Raw genomic sequence first — 26,607 nt, 5'->3', positions numbered from 1 at the left:
TGCCTGAGTTCAGATTCAGTTGCTTGCTCTTCATCCATGAGCTAATCCCATCTAAGCATTGGGTCATCTTGATAATTGAAGTTACGTGAAATAGGCAACTGAATGAAGTAAAGCTGATTATTCAAAAAGAAAAAAAGAAAAAAAAAGCGCCAGGACTTTAAAAGCTAGATTACATGAATTTTTGCTCATCTCAAAAATGCAGGAAATTATTTTCCGTGAATTCTGTAAGATCAAGTGTGCCACTGATTAAAACTTTGTCTACTGAAGTGGAAGAGCAGAACACTGATGAGTTTGATTGTCCTGCAAGCAAGATATTTTCAATGAGACTGTTAACAAAATGAAGCCACTATGATAATTTAATTCCTAGTTCAGGCCTTCCAAGCAGCTTTTCAACATGAGTAATCTCCATCAGTTCAATACCCCCAAAATTATAAATAACAACCAGTGAATACATGCCATTCAAATGTAGGCAGCCATGAACTTATGAGGTAGTTCATAACTTATATAGTCTTACTACCAATTAACAATCTAAATAAATTACTAAAGCCCTATCAGGTTATAATTTCCCCAAAATAATATTCCTATGATTATGTTTCTGTGATTTCTGTGGTTATAGTTATGAAGTAACTATATGAAGTAACTAATCAAAGGGGGGGGGGAGAAATCATAGAATAACCCACATTAGCAGGAACCAAGATGGTTGGCTTGTCATGAGTCTCTGCCTCTAGTGTAAGTATCTTTACATCTGAGAAAAACCCCACCACTATTCTGCCTGCTTCTGGGTACATTCGGATCATTAGCAAAATACTGAGTGATATAAACAGAGTAGACTCACCACTATTTTATTAATCGTGGTAAAGATGTTGTCCAAGAATGAATGTACTGAAAGGCATGACGAGATCTCTTGTCATCGCTCAGATAATGAAAAAGATAAGAGGCTTCACCATTTAGCACATTATTCAAAGCTGATTGATAAAGCAGTAGCACCTCATCATCACAAAGTGTATTACAGACATTCAAAAAATATTTGGCTACTCCTTTGGCACTATACACTGTATGGTGTGGAGAGGAACGTGGCAGAGGGAGGAAGAAAGACTCCCAGTCACACACTGTAGAACTGAGGGAAATTGCATTAAACTGTCTTTTGCACAATCCCAAGAAAAGCTTTGATCAATACAGAATTCCATTTTTACACAAGAAATACCACAAAGAGGCAGCAAACCCTCAGAAATAATTGATAGATATTTCAAAGGGATTTGACAGATCATTAACTCTGGATTTCTTCGGTGACATCATCTTATTTGATCCAATTAATAAAAACAAACCTCACTAGGAAAAAACGTCAGCAGGCGTTTGTACCAGACATGGTATTGCAGCTTGTAAGCACGTGTCCTTTCTGTTACATATTGCCCAAAATCAAGGGAGAGAATAATCATTTTTCTTAAAGCAGGTTAAAGTGAATGTAGGGAAAAGTGATTAGAATGTCTGTGCAATTTTTTACTTTTTTTAATGTCAAAGTTTTGGAAGTAGTAAGAACAAAGATTTGCTGCAGACTTTGTTGCTAATTTAGGAAGTTCTGAGTCTAGACAGCCCAGCATTGATAAAGTTGTTTTTGTAATCAAATTAGTTTGATCAAGAGACTGCTAAAAAAAGCAAATTAATTTCTGAAACCTCACTGTACCTAATGAGAGATCTAAACATTAGTCTCATACCAAGCCAGTAGACTACAAACAGTTGGATTCTTAAGCTTTACTTGCAAAAACAATATTCATTGCAGGCAATTATTGTGTGAAGAACAGATATGATTATGAAGATCATGAAGTAGGCAATTATTATTTCATATAGTTGAATATTTTCCTATTCACTTTTCCGTCCATAATCCTCCTCCAGAAACAAATAGGATTTCTCTAGGCTGCAGAAAAATCACAACTCTACCACCATGTTACCGTTTAACCTCATATTTGACAATGCTCGAGATCAGAGAACAGACATTTGAATAGAGTGTTTGGATTTACATAGCAGTGGGTCCAACAAGGAGCTGTAGACCAAAAGCATGTAAAGCACAGCCCCAATCTAACATCCAAAATGAAATAAGTTTTCTGATGTTCTTGTTTCCATTCTTGTATGGATTTTTCTTTAACGCCAGTTTGCTTATAGGGAGAAGCTGTTCATTGTCTATAAATTTACTGAAAATGAAATGTCTGTTTTCAACAAACAGGGTACATATTATTGTGAACGTTAAGACTGGAATTTTAAATTCTTGCCAATTCTTATCTTTGATTTCTGCTTTTAATCAAATTATTTTTTTTAAATATGTAAAAGTAGCAGCAACTTAAGTTTACTTCCATTATATTGTGTAACCCAATAACTCATTGGAACAAAGCTGTCAGTATCCTCTTGGACAGCTAGCTGCTCATAGAAACATTTTGTGAATCGCACTGCTTTTAACCTTCTGCTGCTGTACAAATTGTAAGCCTTTCAGGAAAGGTTCACAGTGCACTCTTTTTTTTTTAAAGAACAATATTATCCCTGTCACAGTAAAAGGTTTATCAGTTACTTCTTATTCAACGTGCAAAATGAAACAACCTCCAAGATACCATTCTAAGGTTTGAAAGGTCAAATTTAGTTTGCATTTCTTTAAAATCACACATGAATTTGACAGTAAACACTAGCCTCTTCATAAAAGTTGAAAAGGTTGATATTTTTGAGGCTAAAACTGGTTACTAATATAAGCAGAAGTGGTTTCACTACATGGCTGAGTATTTAAATAGACAAAGCAGTCAGGAAATAGGTCCACCAGCAACCCTCCCCTCTGTGGAGCCCGGTAAGTGCTCGATGCTGTAAGTGTTTATTGTTTATGCTGCTGGCAACAACGAGGCTGGGAACATCAACGTGATATGCTTGCAAAATAAACACTGAATTCAAATGGAAAGCAAGAGCCTACTTTAGCTAAAAGAATAAGACCAACCCAAAATAATAAATGTTTAGAGCCACAGGAAATATTTATTATCAACATTAATTTGTGCTATGTTTTATTTTTCTATACAACATAACTACTGCATAGCTTTCATAGCTGGAAAAAGCTTAAAGAATCACTCAGAACCAAGATGTACACAAATTAAAATTATTGTATCATCTGTCCAACATACATTCAGTGTTCCTGAGAAACTACCATATCTGAGTTGAAACTGCAAAATTAGAACACCTCTAATCAGCAGAACTAGTCTATTGCCACTGCTACAGGAATGTTATTTTACTGCTGTTACCATATTTAGTTCAATCCCTTGATACTGGAAGCTGGGATCTCCTTGATGCCAACCACTTATCTCAAATGCATCAGTGCAAATTAGAGGCAGCCCAAGCTTGTCGTGTGCTTAAGGAGAAGTGAAAAGGGGCAAGCGCTCTCATATAATGGTTTCATCCTGGTTTTAAAGCTGCTCATTTCAAGCTCAAAAATATCTGACGTTTGTATTACTGGGGACCGCTGCCCAGTTTTGTATCAGGACAGTTCTAGGAAGAATACCACAAAAGAAAGCTACCAGCATAAGATGTATCAGCAGAAAAATGAACTAGGTTGACCAAGTAGATCATTTTTCCCCCTCTGCTTCACGTCAATCTTATGTCACGCACATAGTCCTCAAGTTAAATGATTTTAAAAAGGCAACAGAGTACCAATACAAGATTATACTTCTAATAGTAAAAGATGTTTATTATGAAAACCTTCAGCTGTTCTAAAAGCAAGATAAATGGCTATTCCTCACAAATTACAGTAAGTGAGTAAATTCATGAACTTCAGAATACAACTTTCTGCTTCCTAGTATCATGGTGTGGTATGGCTTTTTATTGCTAAATTGTCAGAAAATGAAGAAAACTATAGCAATCTGATTACAAATTAAACATTGTAGCTTGACCGGATGGAAGGAAAACTCTTTGCCCTTTGACTTTTGTTGAGGTATCTTTTTAAATGATATACTGAAAGCTAATTTCAGCATTTTTGCTTCAAGCTGCATTTGTTATGGCAAATAATTAGCAGTTTCCAATGCGCACTCTGTAGCAGTGCAGGTTGAAAATTACACATCACAAACTAATGCTGTTTCACAAGCCCTGACCCAAAAAGGGAGAAGGTGATCAGAAATTGTGGTATTGCTCTCTGTCAGGCAACGCTGACCACACCAGTACAGAACACAGCGACACAAACCAGCCTGTACCAACGGCTCTTCAACTTCAATGAATGAGCACAGGTACAACAAATTAATACATTCCTGTAACCCCCAAAGGAACTTCAGCGCCTGTCTTTTGCACTGGTGTATATACAGATCTCCCAAAAGCAAGAGTTCAGGGTTTTTATGACATCAAGACAGAGTGAAGCATGAAGTCACCATTTATTCTTTCCTCTGACAAAAATTCTGAATGCTATAAAATCCCTATAGTTCTAAACACAGCATACCTGGTCACTTCTTTATGTCCCCATAATGTTAATAGGTACATATAAACACAGCTTCATGTACTCAGTCGTTACTAACTACCTCTGTATCTAACAAACCTAAACATACATACTACCTCAGATCAATATTAGCCCTTTACTGCTTTGAGGTATTATACAGAAGCACATTTAAGATGGAAGACTCTCCTCTTTTCAAAAAATATACTCCTTTCACTTAGTACTATTTTCCTATCTAATTCATTCTGTATTTTCAAAAGTCCCACGCTATAAATAGCTTATTTTATACAAACCATGTATTTTCAAAACCCACCAGAATTCCTCTGGTAAAAAAACCACTGTAAGTAAACAAAGCATTGCTCTTCCTTTTAGATTGCTCCAAAGCGGGTAACCAACTAATCCTAAGGGAGCAATTCCTCGGTACTCCAAGACAAACACACTTACACCCTGGCTAGTGGTTTGAACGCTCTGAAGTGTCATTAGTAAGGCAGGGAACGCAGCAGGACAGCTGAAGTTGGTCGGGGCAGCTGATGTGCTTTATTCAGGACCCATCGCTCCACAGGCCTGCGGAGAGAGCCACAGGGTCTTTTAGTCAGCTGTGGCATTTCACAGAACGAAAGGCATGGGAAGCCGAATTTCTATTTGACATTAGCAAGCTCTTCTGTATTTTGCAGTTCCCAACTTTCTCCCCCGTTTACTGCAGTCTGCAGTATAAGCAGCCAAAGCAGGACTGTGGGTGTTTTTAACTGTTCTAAGAGGGAGGCAGCGACCTTCATACGCTCATAGACAAATCAGCCTCATTCCTACACCTCCTTCTGGGTCTCCCTTTGTTCCTCTGGGCAACGTTTTTTGACAGTCTTTCCACCAGAACAATGGGAGTGAGGTTTTACCTTTCAACACTTATGAAAAACCACGGCTGTTCTCAAAACCAAGTTATTCTGCATGCACCTGTTGTATCCCTGAGATAACTGCAGGTAAGAAGAAGGTTCCTGATAGTTTCCCTTCAGGACCTAGAAAATGTCTGTCTCTAAGAAGCCATGCTGTCCCTTTCATTGCTCCTTCAGGGAGGGCCAGTTACTTCTCAGGTAACTTGCTCCCTTCCCACTACTATATGGCTCTAAAATGACATTCAAAGGAAAGTGAAATTTGCAGTAACTCTTAAGTTATACACAGTGATTTAAGCGAGTCTGCATTACTGCCCCAAACCCTTAAATACCCTCAGTTGTTGGAAATCAGCATCATGCAGCAGAAGAGCAAGTGCCTGATGCCTGCACAAAGACGCTCCAGCCCTAGGGCCGCTCTCCACTACACCATCATTAGTGAAGGAACAACTGCGTACTTAGCACACAGAGTCCAGAATGAGAAGACGCTTTAGTCCTAAACTTCAGTATTGCAAGCGCTTTGCTTGTCAGTTCTTTAGTAAAAGAAGTGTTTTCTAGGGAATCATTATGACACATACAAATGTCCCCCAAGTATCAAATCCACTAGATTCCCCAGATGCTTGAGCATCAGTACCTCGCAAAGTGCTAGCCCCCAGATTCCAGCGGGGTCCCAACAGCCAAGCTGCTTCCCATAGCTCGCATTCCCGCTGCCAGGGGGGGAGAGGGCACCGGGCTCTGTCCCTGGAGACAGCTGGGACACCCGACAGCCTTCCAATTAAGCCAGTGACACCAGTGCACCCCAGGGCCTTTAGGTGGATTGCACAGGTGTCACTGACTTAATTGGGAGATGGCAGGGTTGCACAGCTGTCAGAGGACGCTAATTTGGCCTGTAGTATTTGCATTTCTGGTAGCAAAGATAGAGGAGAGTGAAAGATCCCAGGTTGGCTGTCACAGCCCAAGCTGAGTTTGTGGGTATGACAATTAAAAAGAAGAAAAAAAGAAAACCCGGCCGAAGTCTCTCCCATGTCAAGTTCCACTCACTGCCATAGATAGCCATCTGCTCCCCCATTCGCAAGTACCAAAGCTACTGCAGTTTATGCCAGCTGGTTCTGGGGTCCTCGAGGGATTTCATGCTGCAAACAGGCTGTGTTTGTGGACCTTGCCATACCTAGCAAAAGTCATACAGAAGGTGGTTCTACACTGTTTAGCTGAATACTAGAGAAATTCTTACCTGGGGAGCAGCCACTTTTCAGCACTGCACAAAGTAGCCCCCTCTGCCCCCCCAAAAGGAGGATAAGCAAGCCATTGTGAAACCCCATATATCAAACTCCCGTTACCCCAGAGCAGGAATTTGTAAAACAAATATTTGTATGTTTAGGAATACTAGTTTGAAACCAAATTCCTTCAAATTGCTTAAGAAGTTCAGGATCCCTATGTTTTAAATAAAAACTCTCATAACTGCAGTCAGAACACTTAATCCAGTTCAACATTTTATGAAGAGTCAACCTCCCTCCTTCCTACTTAAAATTATTTTATAGGGCAGGAAGGTCCAGACCCATCCCACAATGCCTGAAGCAGGGGAGATCCCCCACTCCCTCACTTGCTGATTACACTTGAGGCAGACTCACAAGTCCCACTGCGTATTATAAATTCAAATTTTAATCTTAAGACATGTTTTTCTTCACAATACTGTCTTCATTGCTAACAAAAAAAAGTTTTCAGAACTTCTCCACACCCCATCACATAAATGGCAATTTAGGAAAAAAAAAAAAGTTGGAATTAGAAAATCCTCAGACTACTTGATTCCAAGTAATTTTATAGCCAACTGCTATGAATTAAATAGGATACCCCAAACATCAGTGCTTAAGATTAGTCTAACTGAGGTTAGGTGCCAGCTCTCCAAACATAACCCATTTTTGCTTCAGCCTTACAGCATGACAGCACACAGCTCCCATTCTAGGGGAACCTGTTTCAGCAAAAGCTGTTCCAGCTTCCCTTTGCCATGAGGGCCAAATTTCAGTGTATTCCAGGGAGAGGAAAAACTAAAATCTGACCAAATATGTTGAATCACAGAATGGTTTGGGTTGGAACGGACCTTTAAAGGTCATCTAGTTCCAAGCCCCCTGCCATGAGCAGGGACACCTTCCACCAGACCAGGTTGCTCAAAGCCCCATCCAACCTGGCCTTGAACACTGCCAGGGATGGGGCATCCACAGCCTCTCTGGGCGACCTGTTCCAGTGCCTCACCACCCTCACAGGGAAGAACTTCATCCTTACATCTAATCTAAATCTGCCCTCTTTCTGTTTAAAGCCATTACCCCTTGTCCTATCACTACATGCCCTTGTAAAAAGTCCCTCTCCGGCTTTCTTGTAGGCCCCCTTTAGGTACTGGAAGGCTGCTATAAGGTGTCCCTGGAGCCTTCTCTTCTCCAGGCTGAACAACCCCAACTCTCTCAGCCTGTCTTCATAGGAGAGGTGCTCCAGCCCTCTGAACAAGTCTTACTATATAATTCCACATGGGATGAGCAATCTTCAAAAAGTAAAAAGATTTTTTCCCAAATTGAAAATGCTGTCAAGTTATGTTTCACTAAAAATTACCACAAAACTACAATAGTGCAATGTAATTTGACCTACAGTGTCATTTATGCTATTATTTGTGTTGATCTTAAACTGTATCTGAACATTGCCCAGCGGGGTAATTTCTAACTGGCCACAGACACTTCACTTTACAGGACATATTACTACAGTTCTGTCCAAGAAATATCTAGGAGTATGTTTGAAGAAAGCATTCTCCAAAAACATCTGCATGCATTTCAGTTTTAAAACAATTTCCTACATAATTTAAACAAGTTTGCAAGGGATGAACATTGTATGCATTATATTGATGTCATTGTAACTGTGCTGCTTAAGCATCTGCACTTCTAATACTAAAATATGAAACTACTGCCATGTCAATAAAATGGCAGTTTAATGGGAGAATTAATGGCTTCTCATGTTTTGATCAAAACAATAGAAATACTGACATACTGTGGCACAAAATTAGTATAAATAGACTTTATTGAAGTCAGTACCTTTGTACTGAAGCTGAAGATTGTGTCTACATAAGCACAAGTTGTAACATTTCACAACTTCTAAAAGGAATGTCAACAATTACAACGATCATGCATACCATGGTCGATAATCACATTTTTAGAAGCATTTTCAACCATTTCTAAAGAAATGCTTATAACATTGTTATATATAGAACTACTTTCAATAAACTGCAAAACATTGATCAGCTTTTCCAGTATGAGCTACAGTGTCAACACAAAAGGGAGGCATAAATGTTTAATTTATGAAATCAGAATGGAATATTTACTGTAAAGAAAAATTAAAAAGCTTTCAAATAAAGGCCATTATTGAACCAAAGTGAAGAGCACAACTTGAACTTTGAATCCTTTCATCTCTTAAAGCTGTCCTCTGAATAACTTCAGTTCAAAGCACAAATTCAGTACTGTGAGTATTCCTTGGACTGAAGTTTGGCAATGATGCGATCCAACTGTCTCTTTGCTTCGCACTGTGGAAAATTGCTCATGTCATAATATTGAGGGGCAATTTTCACCAGCCTGTCAAAAAAGGAAAAGTTTGTTACTAATACTCAAACTTTCAGATGCATCCTACAGAAATTCTACAACCAAGGGAAACAGAGATTATCCATTACTTTCAGCTCATTCTGCGATTCCAAGATTAATGGAAATTTATACACATGCACACACATTTAAAATCTCAGTCCCATCCTGTGCAAGCGCCCAAGTCCAAAGCAAAAAAGCACACACTCCAGTCTCACAAGATGCTCCTGTTCAGCCATATGTCCCTTACAGACCCACACTGCTGCTTCAGTATGTGCCATAGTAGCCCATCCAGTCAGAGCTGCTGCTTAATGTCAAAGTTCACAAGCCACAGAACTGTGGCTAAATACCAGTTTGCCTGAAAATACAGTTCAGCCTTAGCCATTTTAAGCTTGAAAATGCAACCAAGGCCACAGGATCCTGCTTTAGGCTATACCACGCTTGTTGAGAAAAAGAATTCTAAGGAAGGATTCAAACATGTATTTTCCATTAAAATACTACGGACAGTACACACGTGCTATGTTTCCTAGCTTACAAATCGTTAAACTCTTTCTGCACAACAGCACACAATTTCAACAACAGTTGAAGAGCATCCCACATCCCCAAAGCTTACAACTTGGCAGTTTAAGTACAACCTTAAAGATAGGCAAGATGATTCAGATCTCTGCTTGTCTGCAGAGGATCAGGCCTCAATGATTTCCTTGATATACAAGCTATTGACAAATTAAATATTACAACAAGGCAAGTTGTACCAGTATTACCACTGTGTGCCTTCATATTTTAAAGGTGGCAGTGAATCCTGTTCAGATCCTTCTGGAAAAATTAGACACCTACTGCCAAGAGAGGTCCCAGTTTTTGAGAGCAGAGGCATCTACTGGTACCTCTTAACTTAGGTACAAAAGTGGGTGCTAGGACATACTAAAGTAACTGGTTTTAAGTCAAGCATCTCTCTGCGCACTGCATACAGAGCCTGGGCATCTGAGTTTCACACACAACTCCTACAAACAGAAACGTGTATCCACAAAGAAAACCTTTAGTCATCTACAAGATCTCAAGTCTATGCCATTGCTGTTCCCCAAACCATTTTAATAACATTAGCTTCAGGAAAAGTGAAAGGAATTACCTCAATTTCAAAAAAGGAAAAAGAAAAACAAGAGCTTTACAGTAGGTCATGACTGTTTTAAGAGTTCTGGCTTACCATTCTGGCTTGATGTCTGTACACGTCCGGATGTAATTCTTTGTTGTAAGGACAAACTCATTATAGAGCACCCATTCTGGTTTATGATCAAGAACAGTGGAGGGATGCAACTGCACCACCTGGTTATCTTTTACTGTTAGGTAATGCCCTGTTCGTTCCAAATGTGCCACCTAAATAAAAAGACATTCTTTCATTACCACAGGCAATTTTTAAATGAAGTGATTTCAATCTGACTGTTAGAGTGTTCTATACAAAATCTACTATCCCAACTTTCAAGCCTCATCTAAATTTGGCACATTATTTGACCACTTCAACTACTCAGGTTTTTTTAGAGACACAATCAAGATGCCAGATGTTTTTGCAAAGTGTCATGGTAAATGTATATTCTAATATACAATTCAAGCAATATACAGAAATACTTATTACCCAAAAAGAAGAATCATTACTAGAACAGCAGCAATGCAAACAGAAGCACTGGAAAGGAATGTCTATTGGACAGGTTTGTAACATCACACAGTCAACTGTGGTCTACTACAGACATTTGCTTCAAGCACTTCATTGCAGCAGCTATTGTGGGACCAGTAAGCCACCATGTTATCCTTTCAAGTTTTTATTAGTGCAGTGTTTCAGTAGTAATTTTACTGATGCACGTATTATTCTGCAAATCCTCTCAAACAGTGGGCCTGAAAAAAATGCCAGTCCAGTAAGAATAGGAAGTTTAGTAAGTCAGAAATAAGAACAGTCTTGTTACAGCATGAGCTTCAGAGCTGGAAAATGTAGGTTCAGCAACACACTTCTGCTGTGACCTTGGTGAAAATCAATTAACCTCTCTCTGACTAAGCTTCTTGCTCTGTGAAAGGGAATAATGCCTACCTCGCTGAGATGCTCTGATACCTAGCTCATTAAGATTGGGTAAAGCGACAGTTATCCTTAGGAGGATATCCTCTGTACTAACAGTTAATCTAACAGAACAGGTAACTAAAATTAACCTTTTGATACTGGCAATTCAGGATGACCTCAGTACTTATTTCATTGCATGTATATACAGACACAAAAATACTGTAAAAAGATTAAGCAGGATGGACAATGGCTGAAAGACGTCTGAAAGACATTTTTAATCAGATCACCATTAGCTGCTCTCCTTTAATACAGGCTGTGTACTTCCTTGTTTTCTTAATTCCTAGGTATAGCTCACCCTTTTTTTTTTTTTTTAATTAGGTTAAAATTGCAGGACTTCTAAAGCAATAGCTACCTGAAATTTTAAGTCAGAATATCTCTTAGTAACAAACTACTTTCTTTGAGTGTGCTTCTCTCTTATATTTTATGACATTAATATCCAGAACATGTTTTAGGAGTAGAACAAAGTATTTCAATAGTCTGCAAATCTTTTCACCCAAGATTTTAGAGATTACACTGCTACTTTATTTCAGGTCTGGGGAGCCAACAGAGACTCTTTTAAATGGAGATTAACAGTGCACTGTCTGTAACGATTTAGGCTTAATTTCATTCAACTCAATCCAACGTTTGCAAAATCAAATAGCACTGTAGCTGCAAACCAGACTAGACTAGAAACTCATCTGTCACAGACCTAGCACAATCACAGCACATATGTTACTGTCGGATTATGCTTTTTTTTTTTAAAGGAAGGTGGGGTTTTGTTTTGTTTTTTTTTTTTTTAATCTACTTCATTTTTCAGATCAAAAGCATGCGTACAAAAATATCTGGGTGCTTTATCTGTTTCTGTTCTTCCTAAAAAAGGACAAACAAGGTATTTATTTAGGTTTCATTCTAGAAAACAGTGTGCTGTTAAATTTAAATCAAGACAATTTATCTTTAGCACCTCAATCTCACTTAGATGTATTAAAATAGTAAAGTCTTATCATCTAGCTTTCCCAAATACATACAATTTCCTTTTCCATGTCAGTTACGATAGTAAAGAGTTGTATTTCTTGTTTACTTTGTGTAATTCTGAAGTAAAAAGATTTTGAAATAACTATTTAAGCATACTCAAAAAAAAAAGAAATACTACTGAAAAGTACAGTTAGGTCTTAAATTCCAGAGAAGAACAGGGACTGGAATAACCCCAATTAAGGAAAAAAAAAAAGTTTCCTTAGAACATGGGTATCGGGGATAAGTCACCTTTAAGTGGTTACACACTATTGTGACTTATTTCGATCCTGAGCTAACACTGAGCTACAGTATTTATCTTATTTAGATGTTTCTATTAAGCATGCTTTTTATCACACGGATTGGTAAAGAATTTCAGGTTCAGTAATGACAACGCTATCATGAAATATGCACCGTGAAGCTATGGCTCCACAGCAAGCAATGATGATCTGTCAGCTACTACGTCTTCCTGCTCCGTCCTGGCCTGAGCTGTTTCAACACAGAGAGCCAATTCTGCTTCTTCTCTGAAGGTGTAAGTGGCTTGCCAGATCACTACGCTAGAAGAATTTAGAATGGGCTCAGGCAAGCAGCACGGTGGACATAAGGGAGTTAACAAGGACACAGGGGAGGCAGCATATATGCTTAAGCTCCTTTGAACCCCTGGCATGCAACCAATTCCAGTGCCTGTAAAATACAATGTAGTGGTGGTTGGCCTGGATGTCCTCCTGAGGTCCCTTCCAACCTCAACCATTCTGTGATGTTTTTCAGAGTATAAAAAGCATGAGCTTCCACAGAATCATACAAAGCATGTCTAGAAAATGGGTTCATTTTTCAATGAGTAGTGGTAGTATACAAGATACTAGGGAACACACTTGAACCGCAAGATCATCAAGGAATCTGTCATGTGTTAGTATAAAACATTAGGGGAAAAGCTATTAACAGTATTGACTACACAACATAAGGAGCTACACAAACATGACTCAAAGGATCATGAAGAGCCAAGCCAGCCCATGCATCTCTGCAACAGGTTACTCTGCAGACCGAGAAAGCCCACCTACTGATGATTTAGAGACAATTATAATGATTTTATCAACATGACAAACCCACATGGAAACAGCAGCCACCATGGCACATGCCACCATAGGAAAAGGTTTCAGTTCAAGTTCTCATAACAGAGGTTTCAAGGATGTCACAATTTTATTAAGAATGACACGCCCTCCTCTGAAATTTTAAGTGTGGTTGTGGTTATTTATTATCTATCACACCACTGAACCTAGAGGGCCCAACCAAGGGTCTTCAGTCAAACATGTCAAACACTGTAAATACAAATGCACTTAAAAGGGCAAGAGCAGGAGTAGTATCACAAGATCCAACCTTTTTTAGATTCAAGGCCACAAATTTTAGCAGGCAGTTTAGAGAAATGATTGGGTTTTGTCTTTCTTTTCAAAAAAAGAATGCTAGTATGCACCAGAGGAGCAATGTCAGTTCCTTGGATTTTTGAAATTTCTGCTTGCAGAGCACACAACAGTGTTTCTGAAGGTATTAAAAAGTTTTAAACTGTTCTTCTGCATTCTTAAAGAGCTAAATGAATACCATTAAATGCACTAGTGACCACCTTCATGTCATAGGTTTATTTTATTACCATTCTATTATTGTAGGAGCCTGATTATGTAAAGACTTCAAAAATATACATCATTCTATATACGAAATAGCACCAAAGACTGAGTAGCAGCAGGAATGAGATTTTAATTAGTACTCCAATCATCTGACATCCAACTTCCTGTACAGCACAGGTCATTTAATTTCATCCTCTGTAGTGACCCTGATATATTCTGTGTTTGACTAAGCCACATCTTCCAAAAAAAAGATACCAAGCTTGATTTGAAGACACCACAGGACTTTGTTACACCTTTAAATTCTGACTTAAATTTTGAAATATCAATTCTTGTTCCGCCTTCGCTACTAGATGGGAAATACAATTATAAAAGCCTAAGTTCTTTAAGACAACTGGCAATATCAGTCTCAAAAAAAAAAAATCACGAAGAGGAAGATGACCCATCTTAAAGATACTTTGGTATTTGCTTACCTTTTCCAATTCAACAGTTTCCTTAACTTATTTCCTGTAGTATAATTATTTTTTGCTTCATCTTTACCACAGTTATTTCAGCTACATATCTATTAAAACTTAAAAAATGATAAGCTTAGTTTTTCTATTTCTGTTGAGTAAATAATCACCTATACCTAGTTCTTGAGTTTTGTTACCAAATTACGATTGTTATACTTGTACAATTTTCCAATCCCTCTCCTTTCTTAAGGTAGGATGTCTAGCACTAAAGTATTGAGAAAGCAGTATTTCTCTGAGGTATTTTATTTTCAATGAGCAGTTTCTTAGTGATCTTGCAAGCATCACTCTTGCTCCGTTTTATATATACTTTGCAGATTCTGATGTGAGATACAGAAACAGTTACTGAAAAAAGCCAACAAAAGTTTACCACTCTAAAAAACTAGAAGAAACCAGGGACACAGCTCAGAAATTTTATAAGACACTTAACTTCTTGTCAGTATCTATCCTTACAGAAGTTTTTCTACATACAGAATTGTTGACAGTTTGAAACTATTTTACTCTTCCCTTTGCCCGTCTTTGGCAGATTTACTGGAATTCAAGTTTGTATTTAAATATTAAGGGTAAAGACATAATTCATCACCAGAAATTCCACATTTATCAGTCACTGACACACAACTGAAGGCAGGCAAATTTACGGTACTTGGTACTAACTATATAATTAGTACTATTTCAATAGTTAATACAGGTCCAACACTGTCTGACATCAACCACAGGTCTTGATTAGTACAGGAATTTCTACAGTAAAATTTTATGATTGTTTTTAGGACACTAGGCAATTACCAAAGTATAAAACAATGCAGCCAATTCTGAACTATTTCAGAACAATGGCCACCACTGTTTTTTTCCACTTCACACTGCATTTTTAAACTTAAGGAATTTGAAGAATCAACTTCTGCCATGTGTTGCCCATAGACCTTAGTACTTTACATGCAGAGACTATCTACAGTACCTGCACACATTTTGCAAGTGCTCAGACTTGGAATTCCACACATGTTCTGTACTAAGAGGACAAAGAATGATGTATGCATTTCATTACTCAGGTTTTCTGAACAAGAGCCCCCAAATGCCAGAGCCTGAATATCTGCTTAGAGAGGGTACAATGTGCATACAGACTACATTTTTAGGTAATTCAGCTGCTGGTAACTAACAACTCTTTTAGGTATTTGTAAGTTTTTATAAGTATTTTTACATTTTCCACTGAAGGTTACTCAAAGCAACATGGGAATTCATGACAGAAGGTACAGAGTCAAGGTCAAACAGGTATCACACTATCACGGAGATTAAAGAGTCAAAGAAACTCAAAATAAAATGGACTCAAACACATCAAAGGAGAAGAGAAACTGTTGAAATGGCTTCCTCTCCAAATGCCTTCAACAGGTCTGCCATAGCTGTCTCTTGATTCAGCCCAAAAATTCAACTAGGCATATTGGGTGAGGGGGGTGGTAAACAACCTATTGACCACAGAAGCCCAAGGAGGCTTCTGGAAAGGCTTTCATTTTCATCTATGTGAGCCTACTACTCTATTCACAGCAAAAATATCAAGTCAGATCTTTAACTCCTGGACAGTAGAGACCAAAAAGCTACCTGCACCGATAGTGCAGTTCCACATCCACAGCAGGAAAACATCTATTACAGGAAGAGTTTCACTCTGAGTAACATAAAACAAACTGACAACGCACAAACTTCCAAGGACATGACCTCCTATAGGTCCAAGCAAATGAAGGAAGCCATAGGGTACTCTTGACAAGCAAAAGTGCAACTGTGGCAATCAGACCTGCCTCAACCAGCTAGGGCCCAACAAGGACCGTTGGGCAGAACTGTTCTTTGTGTTGCAAAACATTTACAGAATTAAAGGTGTAGGTGGGAGTGCATACTAAAGCATCCCCCAGGATGAGGAAAACATGTCCCAAAAGCAAGGACTGAACAGCGACTAGCCTGCTTGTCTGAAGGGTTTACAGCAAGTCAGTCTTTAGAACCATTTTAATATTTAGAAGCAGCCAACAGCCTTAATCTCCCATTTGCATTACAGCAAAATGCAGTTACTGACATTGATATTCCTGTATTCTGAAAACTCACAAACATGTTTCTGCTACCAACTGACTGGCTTAGCTCTGGGGAAGGCACTGTTTCCTTGGTGGGGCAGGGAGGGGAGTTTAAACATATGTGGTACCCAAGTCTGTGCCCCAGTTAGGATGTGGTAAGTGCATGCCGGTCAAGCTGCTTGCTATTCTAACCTGCACAGCACTAACCAATGGTTCCCTTTTCAACTGGTAAGCTTTTGTGCTCAAATACCACTAGAGCATAGCTCAAGTGAAAAATTAGGAAATGCCATGGGCACTGGTCAGCCTCTTAAGGATAACAAAGTTGTGTTCTCCAGAAGTGAGATAGTAGGCTGGAGAAGAGACATTGCCAAGATGTGTCAGAACACGTGTCGGCTGGGAAAAACATTATCCCAACAGTCCAAAGTCAATGAGGATGAAGATCCACTCCCATTACAGGTTCTGGACCTCTGGGTCTACAAGAGGCAGCAAAGAGATTCTTCTAGCCCCAGGGATGAATGCTGAAGAGAAAAAACACAGGACGAAGGGACTATGCCAAAAAACAACAACAACAACAAAACCCCACACCCCCAAAACCAAAACAAAACACAATGAAGAAAAAACACAGCCTGCATTCTAGCTTGGAGGCATGCTTAACTCAAAATGCAAAGCATCCAGGAGGTAGCAGTGGAGGTTGGCTTCCATACCATCCTGGTTCAAGAGGCAAATGAGTTACAAACAGCATACATTTTGAGATTACAGACCTGCTCCGGTACTTGTGACTCATGTAATTTAAAAGTGAAATATAAATATGGAAAATATGCAAAAGACAAGACCCTCCTTCTATAAGGATTACATATAATTAATATTTATATACAACTATACTTACCCTATTCATATCAGATTACAAATAATTTAAAAACTACATATTCTGCAGTTACTTTGAAATTTCTTATGAAGTTACTTCCTCAGCTATTCAGAAGTTAGCAGTCAATTCCTGACTGGTCATGCCAGAAACAGTATTTTGATACTAGTAAGATTGCTTACAACTTCTCTTCCAAATAAGATTTGACTAAAGAAAGTACTACTTGAGTAATAACCAAGCAACCTGACAAAGGCTAAGTGGTAATATAGTTACCCATATATAATTTAAGTATCATTCAGAAAGTTTTGATAAATCATAATAAACATACTAACATTAAAAGCCACGTAAACACTGAACTATGTTCCCTACAAGAACACACACATACCTGCATGAAATACCCAGTAACTAATGCCTTTCTTATGTTGATGTAATAGTCTCGGCTGGTAAAGTCTGTGCTTCTACGAGGCAAATTAAATCTATCCATGATTCGTGACAGCTGTTGGCGTACATTGTCTGCAGACATCAGGGACCTGTAGTTAATGAAGTTGTCATAACACCACTGAACCGACTCATGATCTGCAATATTTAAAAACATGAATCAAAAATGAGTATTTCATCCAATTAGAACAAGTAAATAAAACACCAAATAACCAATTGATCAGTCAGATTAACCAGAAAAAAATACCCATAAAACTTTTATAAATAACAACAGTTCTTATTCAGTCAATTTCTTGCATTAGATAACTTGCCCAAATTGTTTTCTATTCAGGAAACATGTGGTCAGGACAAAAGAAAATTAGCTTTTTTCCCCCCTCACCAACATAACATACACACAATTGCTGATGTTTTGTTGAAATACCCCACCAATAAATTTTGCACATTTCAAAAATCACATCCTGCAACTAGAAAAATAATCTTTCAAACCTGCAGTGTAAAATGTAACTGAACATAAGGAACACTGCACAATCTTTTAACTGTAGTGTGCAATGAACACAAAAGAAGATTGTACATAATTATATTGTATTTGAGAAACCAAACCCTCCTTAAGTTAAGCATTCAAGTAACAGTTAAGAGCTATACAGACTAATCTAATACTAAGCGTGATGCACCTCACAGCAGTTTAAGTAAGCGTAGGTGACTGGCAAAATACAGTGTCAGTAACAGAACTCCATACTATTAAGTTACTGTTTCTACTGCTGATCACTCTAATAAGAAATCTGTTAAGACACTAAGCCTAAGCCATTCTGTCAGGATAAAAACCTGCATGTTTAACACCAGGAAACCCAGTTCTCCCTACCAATTCTGTTACTTTTCAAGTGATGCTCAAGCGATATCAGTTTAATAATCTAACAAAACCAGCCTTAAAAATTAATACAAAGTATCTCTTGTACAGAGAAAGACTATTCTTAATTTGCATTGAAAAGAAGGAAGGTTACATAATTTGAGGAAAGTTTAAATTCTTTCTGCGCTTTATGTTACAGAATATATTTAAAATTAAGTATGAACACTGAAGCTCTTGTACACTATACAGTAGAATCATAACTGAAGTACCATAGCATGTTACTTTCTATGCCATTTGAATTGTGTATCTAGAACAATATAAAACAGTTATGGGTTATCTAAAATGCAAACAGTAGCAGCATTTTGTCTTCTGATCCTGAATCCCAAAAACCATACTCAATTTCACAGTGAAACGAACAAGAGATTATTCCCCAAATAATTCCATCTTTCAGTAACCTGAGCATGAAAGCAGTGGCTTCCAGAAACATGCACACACAAAAATGTCTGCAAGACATACCAGATCCTGTTAACTAAAAAGCTAATAGAAAAAACAAGCAACAGATGTCTTCAATTCACAGGTGTTTAGTAGAAGTCTCTCAGCTATTGTTTTAAACAGTTTTGAATACTTTTGTTTGGACTTTTACTCTGAAGATACCCTTATTTTGGATTGCCACATAAGGACACAGTGTTAGAATGTTCGAATGCAAATTTCTAGATCAAAGCTGCAACAGAAAGGGGTACTGAGTTGTGTTTGGTTTTACTCAGGGTAAGAGACTGTTGCTTTTTTGTTTGCTTACAAGAAAATGCAACTGGAGCACTTAATTTAACCTGGCTGGCAGTTACGAGTAATCTTTTTACTTACCACCAGGACAAGTCACTGTTAAAGAAGTGTGCCACTTACATAGACATTTTTCAAGAGAACTCCTAGCTTCACCTGTTCATTCCCATCTTTTTCAAGCTGCTAAAATATGCTTAGCTATGCTGAGGACGACCATATATTTTCCCTAAAATCCATATATAGAAATGAGGTAAATGAAATAAATTTATTGTACAGCTCTAAGTTACTTCTTGTTGATGCATCACCCCTTTGCCTCTCAATCCATCCCAAGGCCTTATTACAGAATTCCTAACTATATTAAAAAGTTAGGATTAAAAAGGTTTTGGTTCTAGGAACATATTCCTTCTCCAAATTCACGGTATTTTCTGCACCGCTCTCCCTGAAAAATTACTAAGCAATTAAGCAGATTTTTCTATAATTAGTGTCAGATAACAAACTTCCAATATTTCTTAGTTATAGGAACACTTACTTCCTTCTGTCCAAGGTTACCCAGCACTGATTTAAAAGCCTGGCTTCTCTCCATACTCATCCGTTTATTACATGATCTTTTGGCTAGTTTTTTGTTTCCCCCCCCAAAGGAAAGTAGTACTTAAATCTTTTACATATTTAAAAAAAAAATTTAAGATTACAGTACAGTGGGTCAAAAAACAAGCCCAAGCCTTTCAACTGTCCTTGGAACCCAGGAACAAAAGCTGGCAGCACGAAGTATTACAAATAATTTTGCTAAAACAGGTGCACACTTACTTTGTTTGAAAGCATGGTAGACATTCAGCAACGTCAAATGATCTCCATCTATGTGGGCAAACCTCATCTTGGCTTCATCTGCTGCTTTCTTTGCTTCCGTGGGGCGAACAAAACACTGTGGGACTAAACAAGGTTGGTATGGGCCCAACACAAACGCCCATATCGATGAGTCACGCATTCACAGATAGAGGAACAAGGCCTAGCTAGGTCAGTTCACAGAGCATAGGGCAGGGCAGGATGGCCTCCAACTGCATCTTGGACTGTTTACTACCTTGATTTGGTACATCAACACCTAACCACATCTGTAAGACAAGAGGGTTTCAAAGCTACAGAGTACCTGATTATTTTAATAGAACTATATGTAGGCATCAAAATCTCTAGTCTGAAGGCCATCAAGATTGCCTATGTATACTGGAAGGCTGAACAGATCTTAGTTCAAGAGCCAGTGCTGATAGCTCTACCAGGAGCTAGTACCCCATGTAACAACACACTTTAATTGCAAATTTGCTTTCTCAGAAACCCTCTATGGACAGAGTGAAGAAGATAGTTCTGAAACTGTACTGCACTAGCACAGTCTAAACAAACATGAGTTTTATCACGAATCTGCTACTAGACAACACACTAGTAAAGTCAAGTCCTCTTACCCAGATGGTATTGTTATCAGCACTGGTATACAGAAACATGTGAATGAAGGTACTAATACAAGTCTATAGGTTGTGATGGTAGCGGTAGTGGTGGAAGGTTAAACCGTCCTTTGGCACTACTTGAAAAAAAAAAAAATCGCAATGTGATGAGCTTTCTCTATCATTATATTCTCTTACATAAATCTGACTCAGTCTGTCTTGAATCCCAAAATTGTGTTTTAACATTCCCTTTCCAAACACAGACTACCAAAGACCACAAATAGTATTGCAGCCAACTTAATTCATGGTCTCTCAACATTCTTAAAGGTTTGTAATATCGATACTAATTCGCAAGATGCTGGAAGTAGTTATAAGAGATTTTCACTTTATAGAGATCTACCGGAGGAAAAAAAAATCAGTTTGGTTTTACATAGATGTAATTTTTAAGAGGTTAAATTTTAATAAAATTAATGCTAAGCAAGATGTTACAAACCATTTATCTTTTTCCAGCTGCTTAGGACTACATTAGCCTTCTCATAAATGAAGCCCACCAATCTCACAAGAACACCTCTTTGCACCTCATCTGTCCCTAACAGATGAGGGCCTTTTTGTGAGGTGTTATGTGGTTTTACTTCATTTTATTCTTAAATTCTCGTAAAAGCCCCAAAACACTAGATTTCAAAAGTACGTTGAGTTGAATACTGGATGGAACTTGAGAAAAAAAAATACACACTGCAACAGTGAATCACATGGTAACAAATCAAGAAAGACCAATGCATTAAGGGAACCGGAAATGCAGGTGCAAAATAAATACCCTGTATTTTGGGTCCTGCATTTGAAAATAGAGATAACAAAGTGTATTTTAATTTCTAACTCAGACTAATAAAAGTAAATTCCAAATGATTCTATCACTGGCTTAACTCACTGTTTTGAATAAGTAATAGCACTTTCTACCCCACAGCAAGACACCACAGCTCTTCTAAAACAAAGTACAATCATTTAATCTGCTCATTCATTCAACACTATTCTCTGCTCTTTTCTGGTACCTAGATTTCCATTCAGTCCAAACTATTAATAGATGGTTTGCTATCTAGAGCTTGACAATCTTTATGTGGACTTAAGGCACCACAACGTACAGTCATGCCACTGGTTTAAAAAAGCGTTTACTTTGGAAAATAGTCCTCACAAATAGTAGGACTATGGGGTTTTTTAAGAGCAGGATTTTTAGTTACAACCCATACCTTAACCAGCTTCAATCCCCAAAACTTATTTATCATGACATTAATTGTACCTTAAAACAAAAAAAGTATCATGGCCTGGGAAAAGTTAAATAGAAAAAGGAGTAAGCCAAATCATTTGAAGACCACAGACAAAAATCCTAGACTTACTGTTCTGTAGTAGAGATGGGGGGGGGGGAAGGGGGAGAGAAAGACAGGCACCAACCTACCACCACCTCCGCAATTAAGCTTACCATTTAATGAAAAAAAAAATTATTACGATTCTGCCCTGCCCATCTGCTCTGAGTCTGAACAGTCATAACTCTGCAACAAACATTTTAGCTTGTTCTTAAAAACTTTCATATAAATAAACTGTAAGACTAAACTGATGCAACAGATTTTACACTTAGCCAAAACATTTTTTTTTTCTCTCTATTCAACCAAGTTAAGCATGTAACCAGTACACCTGCACTGTGAAAAGCCTGGTAAAATAGCACACCCAAAAGACAAAAGAGTAGTTATGAGTAAGAACATCCCCATTTTCATAGCAGACTAAATCTTGCGGCTTGTCCTGTGACGACTAATTATAAAACAAAGTCAGTTCTGCATAGCTGGGAAATGAAATAAAAGGCTTGCTTGATAACATTTTTCTCTCATCAAGCTCTCTCGACAGGCAGCTCTGCTCTGACGCAGTGCTATTCACATAATGCAGCAGCAAAGTACAGCTGTGCACACAAATTAATTCTCATAACTATACATCCTCCCTCGAAGTTTCTTTCTTCCCTTTAAAAGTAAGGACTGTTCTTCAGCTTTGCCACTTAATGACTGAAAAATGTATCATCATTTCATGTACAAGGTTATAGTTTAATATAAATTATACTGTAATCCTTTTGGAAATACTGGGATTTATCAAAGTGCAGAAGAATGCACAATACAAAACAGATTTCACTGCCTTAAAAACAGAGTGATTGAGCTGATGTTTCTGGTCCTGACTATGAGCCTAAAAAGAAGTTTCTGCTCTACTAGCCTGATTCCGCCCCCTATAAACTCAAATATATACACTTTTAACTAAAGTTAGGAGCAAACTGTTTGGCCATTTTATGCATGTTAATTTCTTAACATTACTATTCATTAGCTTCACGGCGTCTACATAAACCCATAATGATTGATTAAACCCCTATATGAAGTTTTAAAAAACAATCCTAATTTTCTTAGAAATACATGGTTTGTTTTTGATGTGGAAAAACGCAATTTTCCCCAAACTGAAGATCTGCATTTTGTTTAGTATCTCTTTCCCTGCTATTACCTGACAACATGGCAGTAATAGATAGGACCTCATTAGAACAGTTGTAGTCACAACTTGCAATAACCATTTTAGCCAGTTGTGGGTCCAATGGAAATTCAGCCATCATGGATCCCAACTCAGTCAAGTCTCCATCATCATTTAAAGCAGCCAGATAATTCAAAAGCTCTAAGGCTCTCATCAGAGTTTCAGGAGCTGAAAGAAAAAAGTATTTAGGTAGGCATATTAATCAAAATGCTCTGAATAAGCAAAAAATGAGGAAGCAGACTACTATAAGCCATCTTATTTTTCATTCTCTATTCAACCAACTTCCAAACACAAAATTGTTACGAAATTCAGTTTTATACATCCAGACATGAATAAGGGGCCGGGGGGAGAATCCCATTAGAATAGCTCTTAACTGGATCAAAAGCTTTGAATATTTGAAGATTACTTTTCAAAATTCAGACAGCAGTGGCATTGTGAAATATTCAGTATCAGAGTAATATCACTTTCCCCCTCAACGCACTGATGTGTTTTCCATTGTTCCATACAAAATAGATTGATAGTCCTAAAATCTCAGCCATGTCAACTTTAGATATCTAGTCTTTCACATATCTGAGCCTGTAAGAATGTTCTCTTAATCCTGCATTCCTCATAGCGAGCATGTATTACACCCACAAAGCAAAACAGAAGGAAATCCAAAAGCTATCATACATGCTGCACAGCACAAAGAATGCAATTGTTCTGTAGAGCTATTTAAAAGCTTACACATTATAATTATTTTTTTATTTTAGTGGGAAGAAAAACAACCAACTTTGATGTATTTATACATGACTGATCTACGGTTTTAATTAGCAATATAACCCAGTTATTTTTAAAGTATATATGAGCATTTAAGACTGTTAGAAAGGAGATGCACATTAACTTTAGAGTTTGAGCCAAAAACATGTATTCAGCTTTAAAAAGGCTAGCCAATTTAATTTACATACAGTTGTTAACTGATGCACAATTAGAATGTATAATCGAGGCGATTAGTAAAAAAAACCTCATCAAGTAATAGATTTTCTAATGCCCATAATTTTGTCTTATCCTCTGCAGGTAAGGGGCATTCAGTAGATTCCTTGGTTCCATTAAAAGCTGTTATGCAGACAGAAACATAAAAAACTTGCTTTGATAAGACACAGAGCACTAAATTCCAGGATAAACAAGAGACATTCATTATGTATTACAATAAAAACAGTGAATAAACATAAAAGAATTCATCCCATGTTGTTATATAAAATGTTCACCAAAATAAAGATTTAGAAGTCAAAACCAGGACAATAACACCTACAGTAGACAAGATAAAATAGAAATAGATACCTGGAGGATCCATAAAATCAAAGTGCACCAAATCATCTATACCAAGCTTCTTGAGCTGCAATACTACAGATCCTAAGTTAGACCTCAAAATTTCAGGGTATGTGTTGTCCTGGAGGGGAGGGAAAGAAAGAAAATTCAGAACACTTGTTCTTCCACTTTAAACTACACAAGCATTCAAATTCTGATTTTGTTTGGTAGCATGGCACTTGACTACCCGCATCGACCAGATGTTCTTATACACGCAGTCTAAAAAACGTAATCTTACCTGCATTTCAGTTTTGTAAGCCTTCTCTGTATAAAGCCTGAAGCATTTGCCTGGTCTAGTACGACCAGCACGGCCAGCTCGCTGCTGAGCAGAAGCTTTACTAATCGCAGTCACCAAGAGAGACTCCACTCTGATGCGAGGATTGTATACCTATTTGAAAGTGGAATCAGAGCAGGAAAGAAGGAAAAGAATTAGCACCGCTCATGGGTAAGACAACTATCTAAAAAAAAAACACAAACAAAAAAACCCCCAACACAACAAAAAAAACCCCCTGCTTTAAACTTATTTTCAAACACTGCTTCTGCCTAGGAAATCACAAGTTGTACGTATCTAAAAGAAGAAAAAAAATTGGCTACAAAAGCCTCTGGATCAGTGACAGAATGCTTCAAATACAACTGTCTAGAGAACCACATTTACTTTTTATTCATTTGCTAACAACTACTCTTGCCAGGCTCCCTGTCCTCCTTAAGTGTGTGTATTTTTAGATAAGATTTCCATAGCAGAAGTGTGTCCAATGTGTTCTATAGAGTGCTAAACACACTCTTGATGCTCAAATAATTCCATGAAAAAAAAGTTGTCTTGATACAATTATAAGGTTGAATAATCATGTTCTAGAGGTCAGAAAAATCTAACTTTAAGGTTGAACACAACTGTAAAAATCAGACCGATGACAAAGCAAGACTGTTTTTCAAGAGTACATGCAGACTATCACAGTACAAAATATATGCTGGAATTTACTGTAAAAATTCCATTGCAGTCATACATAAACAGCAGCCTTGCCAGCTCAATAGGGCTCATGGAAAAGAATATACTGTTAAAAAAAAATTACAAGGAGTAATCAGATAGTAGTTTCAGTTGAAGATGTTCTTTGGTCCATGTTTTAACACCATCCAGGTGTGAATAGGTATAAAACATGTACAAAAACTTTATTTCTTACTACAGAAGGTATTCTTCCAGTATAAGAACTACTTGTGGAAAAAAACTCAGCCTAAACACTGATTGAAGCTTGTGTATGAAGATGCATTGACTGTATTTACATTCTGCTGTATCTTTCATTTTGCAAAAGTTTAAAAGGCTGACAATGTGTACGAGTATTAAAGGAAAAGTCTAAGTAGCCAAAGACAGTTATAATTAGCAAAAAAACTAAATGAAGATTAAGAGATTTGTATTTTATTCTTTCTTTAGTTATTGGCTTGACTGTAGCAATTCAGTTCCTCTGAACATCCCATATGTTCCAAGAAGCACAATACAAGCACAATGACTATCTTCAGGGCTGCAAAACTACATGATAAATACTGACAAGAAACAGTACTACCCTAGGTATCATTTCTCTCTTCTCATTTTAGTGATGGAGTTTTCTATGCTAACATGACTTAAAAGAAAAGATGGCTTCTAGCACCATTTTTATTTACTTTCATATGATTTCTTGGTTTTACTTGAGCATTCTCAAGCACAGACACACAGTACAAGACCACCCTTCCTGAAGTATCTTAGGAAATCCATAGTCCAGGCTAACTCTCAAAATTCTCACATTTCAATTTCTTGAAAATAAAATTCTTCTGCACTGCACTGTTTTGGACTGCTCTAGATATCTAAAGTTTGCAGACTGAGTGCAAGCCTACAATAAGTTAGAAACAAAACAAAACCCAAAACAACCAAGGTTAAGATTTCAATTGGGAAAAGACCTATCAATGTTTAAAAAGGGAAGAGTTACCCACACAAACCAGATTCTAGTATCTTTCCTACTGTAAAGAAACAGAAAACGAAATAGTATTTACCTTCTGTTTTGCAAAGCCAGGATCAATCACAAACACAACACCATCTATTGTTAATGATGTCTCAGCAATATTAGTGGACACAACCACCTGCCGGAAAATAAAATAGTAAATATAACTACTTCGCCCTGAAGATGAAGAGCTCTGATTCTGTCTCTGCACCAAGAGTTTTC

The 26,607-nt window shown here is 37.6% G+C and overlaps 1 protein-coding gene across 1 annotated transcript in view; it reads right to left on the bottom strand.

The window, feature by feature from the left end:
• Positions 1–8,361: 8,361 nt before the first annotated feature.
• DHX15 (DEAH-box helicase 15) overlaps positions 8,362–26,607 on the bottom strand; it is a 47,448-nt gene continuing 29,202 nt past the window's right edge. The window contains exons 7-14 of the mRNA XM_052780339.1: positions 26,438–26,524; positions 24,660–24,809; positions 24,395–24,503; positions 23,054–23,245; positions 19,908–20,030; positions 17,430–17,620; positions 10,129–10,298; positions 8,362–8,927 (exon numbers count right to left, since the gene is read on the bottom strand). Of these exons, the coding sequence (XP_052636299.1) occupies positions 8,810–8,927; positions 10,129–10,298; positions 17,430–17,620; positions 19,908–20,030; positions 23,054–23,245; positions 24,395–24,503; positions 24,660–24,809; positions 26,438–26,524 (1,140 nt within the window). The 3' untranslated portion in view covers positions 8,362–8,809. The remainder of the gene's footprint in view (positions 8,928–10,128; positions 10,299–17,429; positions 17,621–19,907; positions 20,031–23,053; positions 23,246–24,394; positions 24,504–24,659; positions 24,810–26,437; positions 26,525–26,607) is intronic.

This window comes from Harpia harpyja, chromosome 2 (genome assembly GCF_026419915.1).
Source record: "Harpia harpyja isolate bHarHar1 chromosome 2, bHarHar1 primary haplotype, whole genome shotgun sequence".
In the NCBI taxonomy this organism is placed as follows: Eukaryota; Metazoa; Chordata; class Aves; order Accipitriformes; family Accipitridae; genus Harpia; species Harpia harpyja.
Note: the sequence above shows the minus strand (reverse complement) of the source record. Positions and strands in the feature narration are given on the sequence as shown.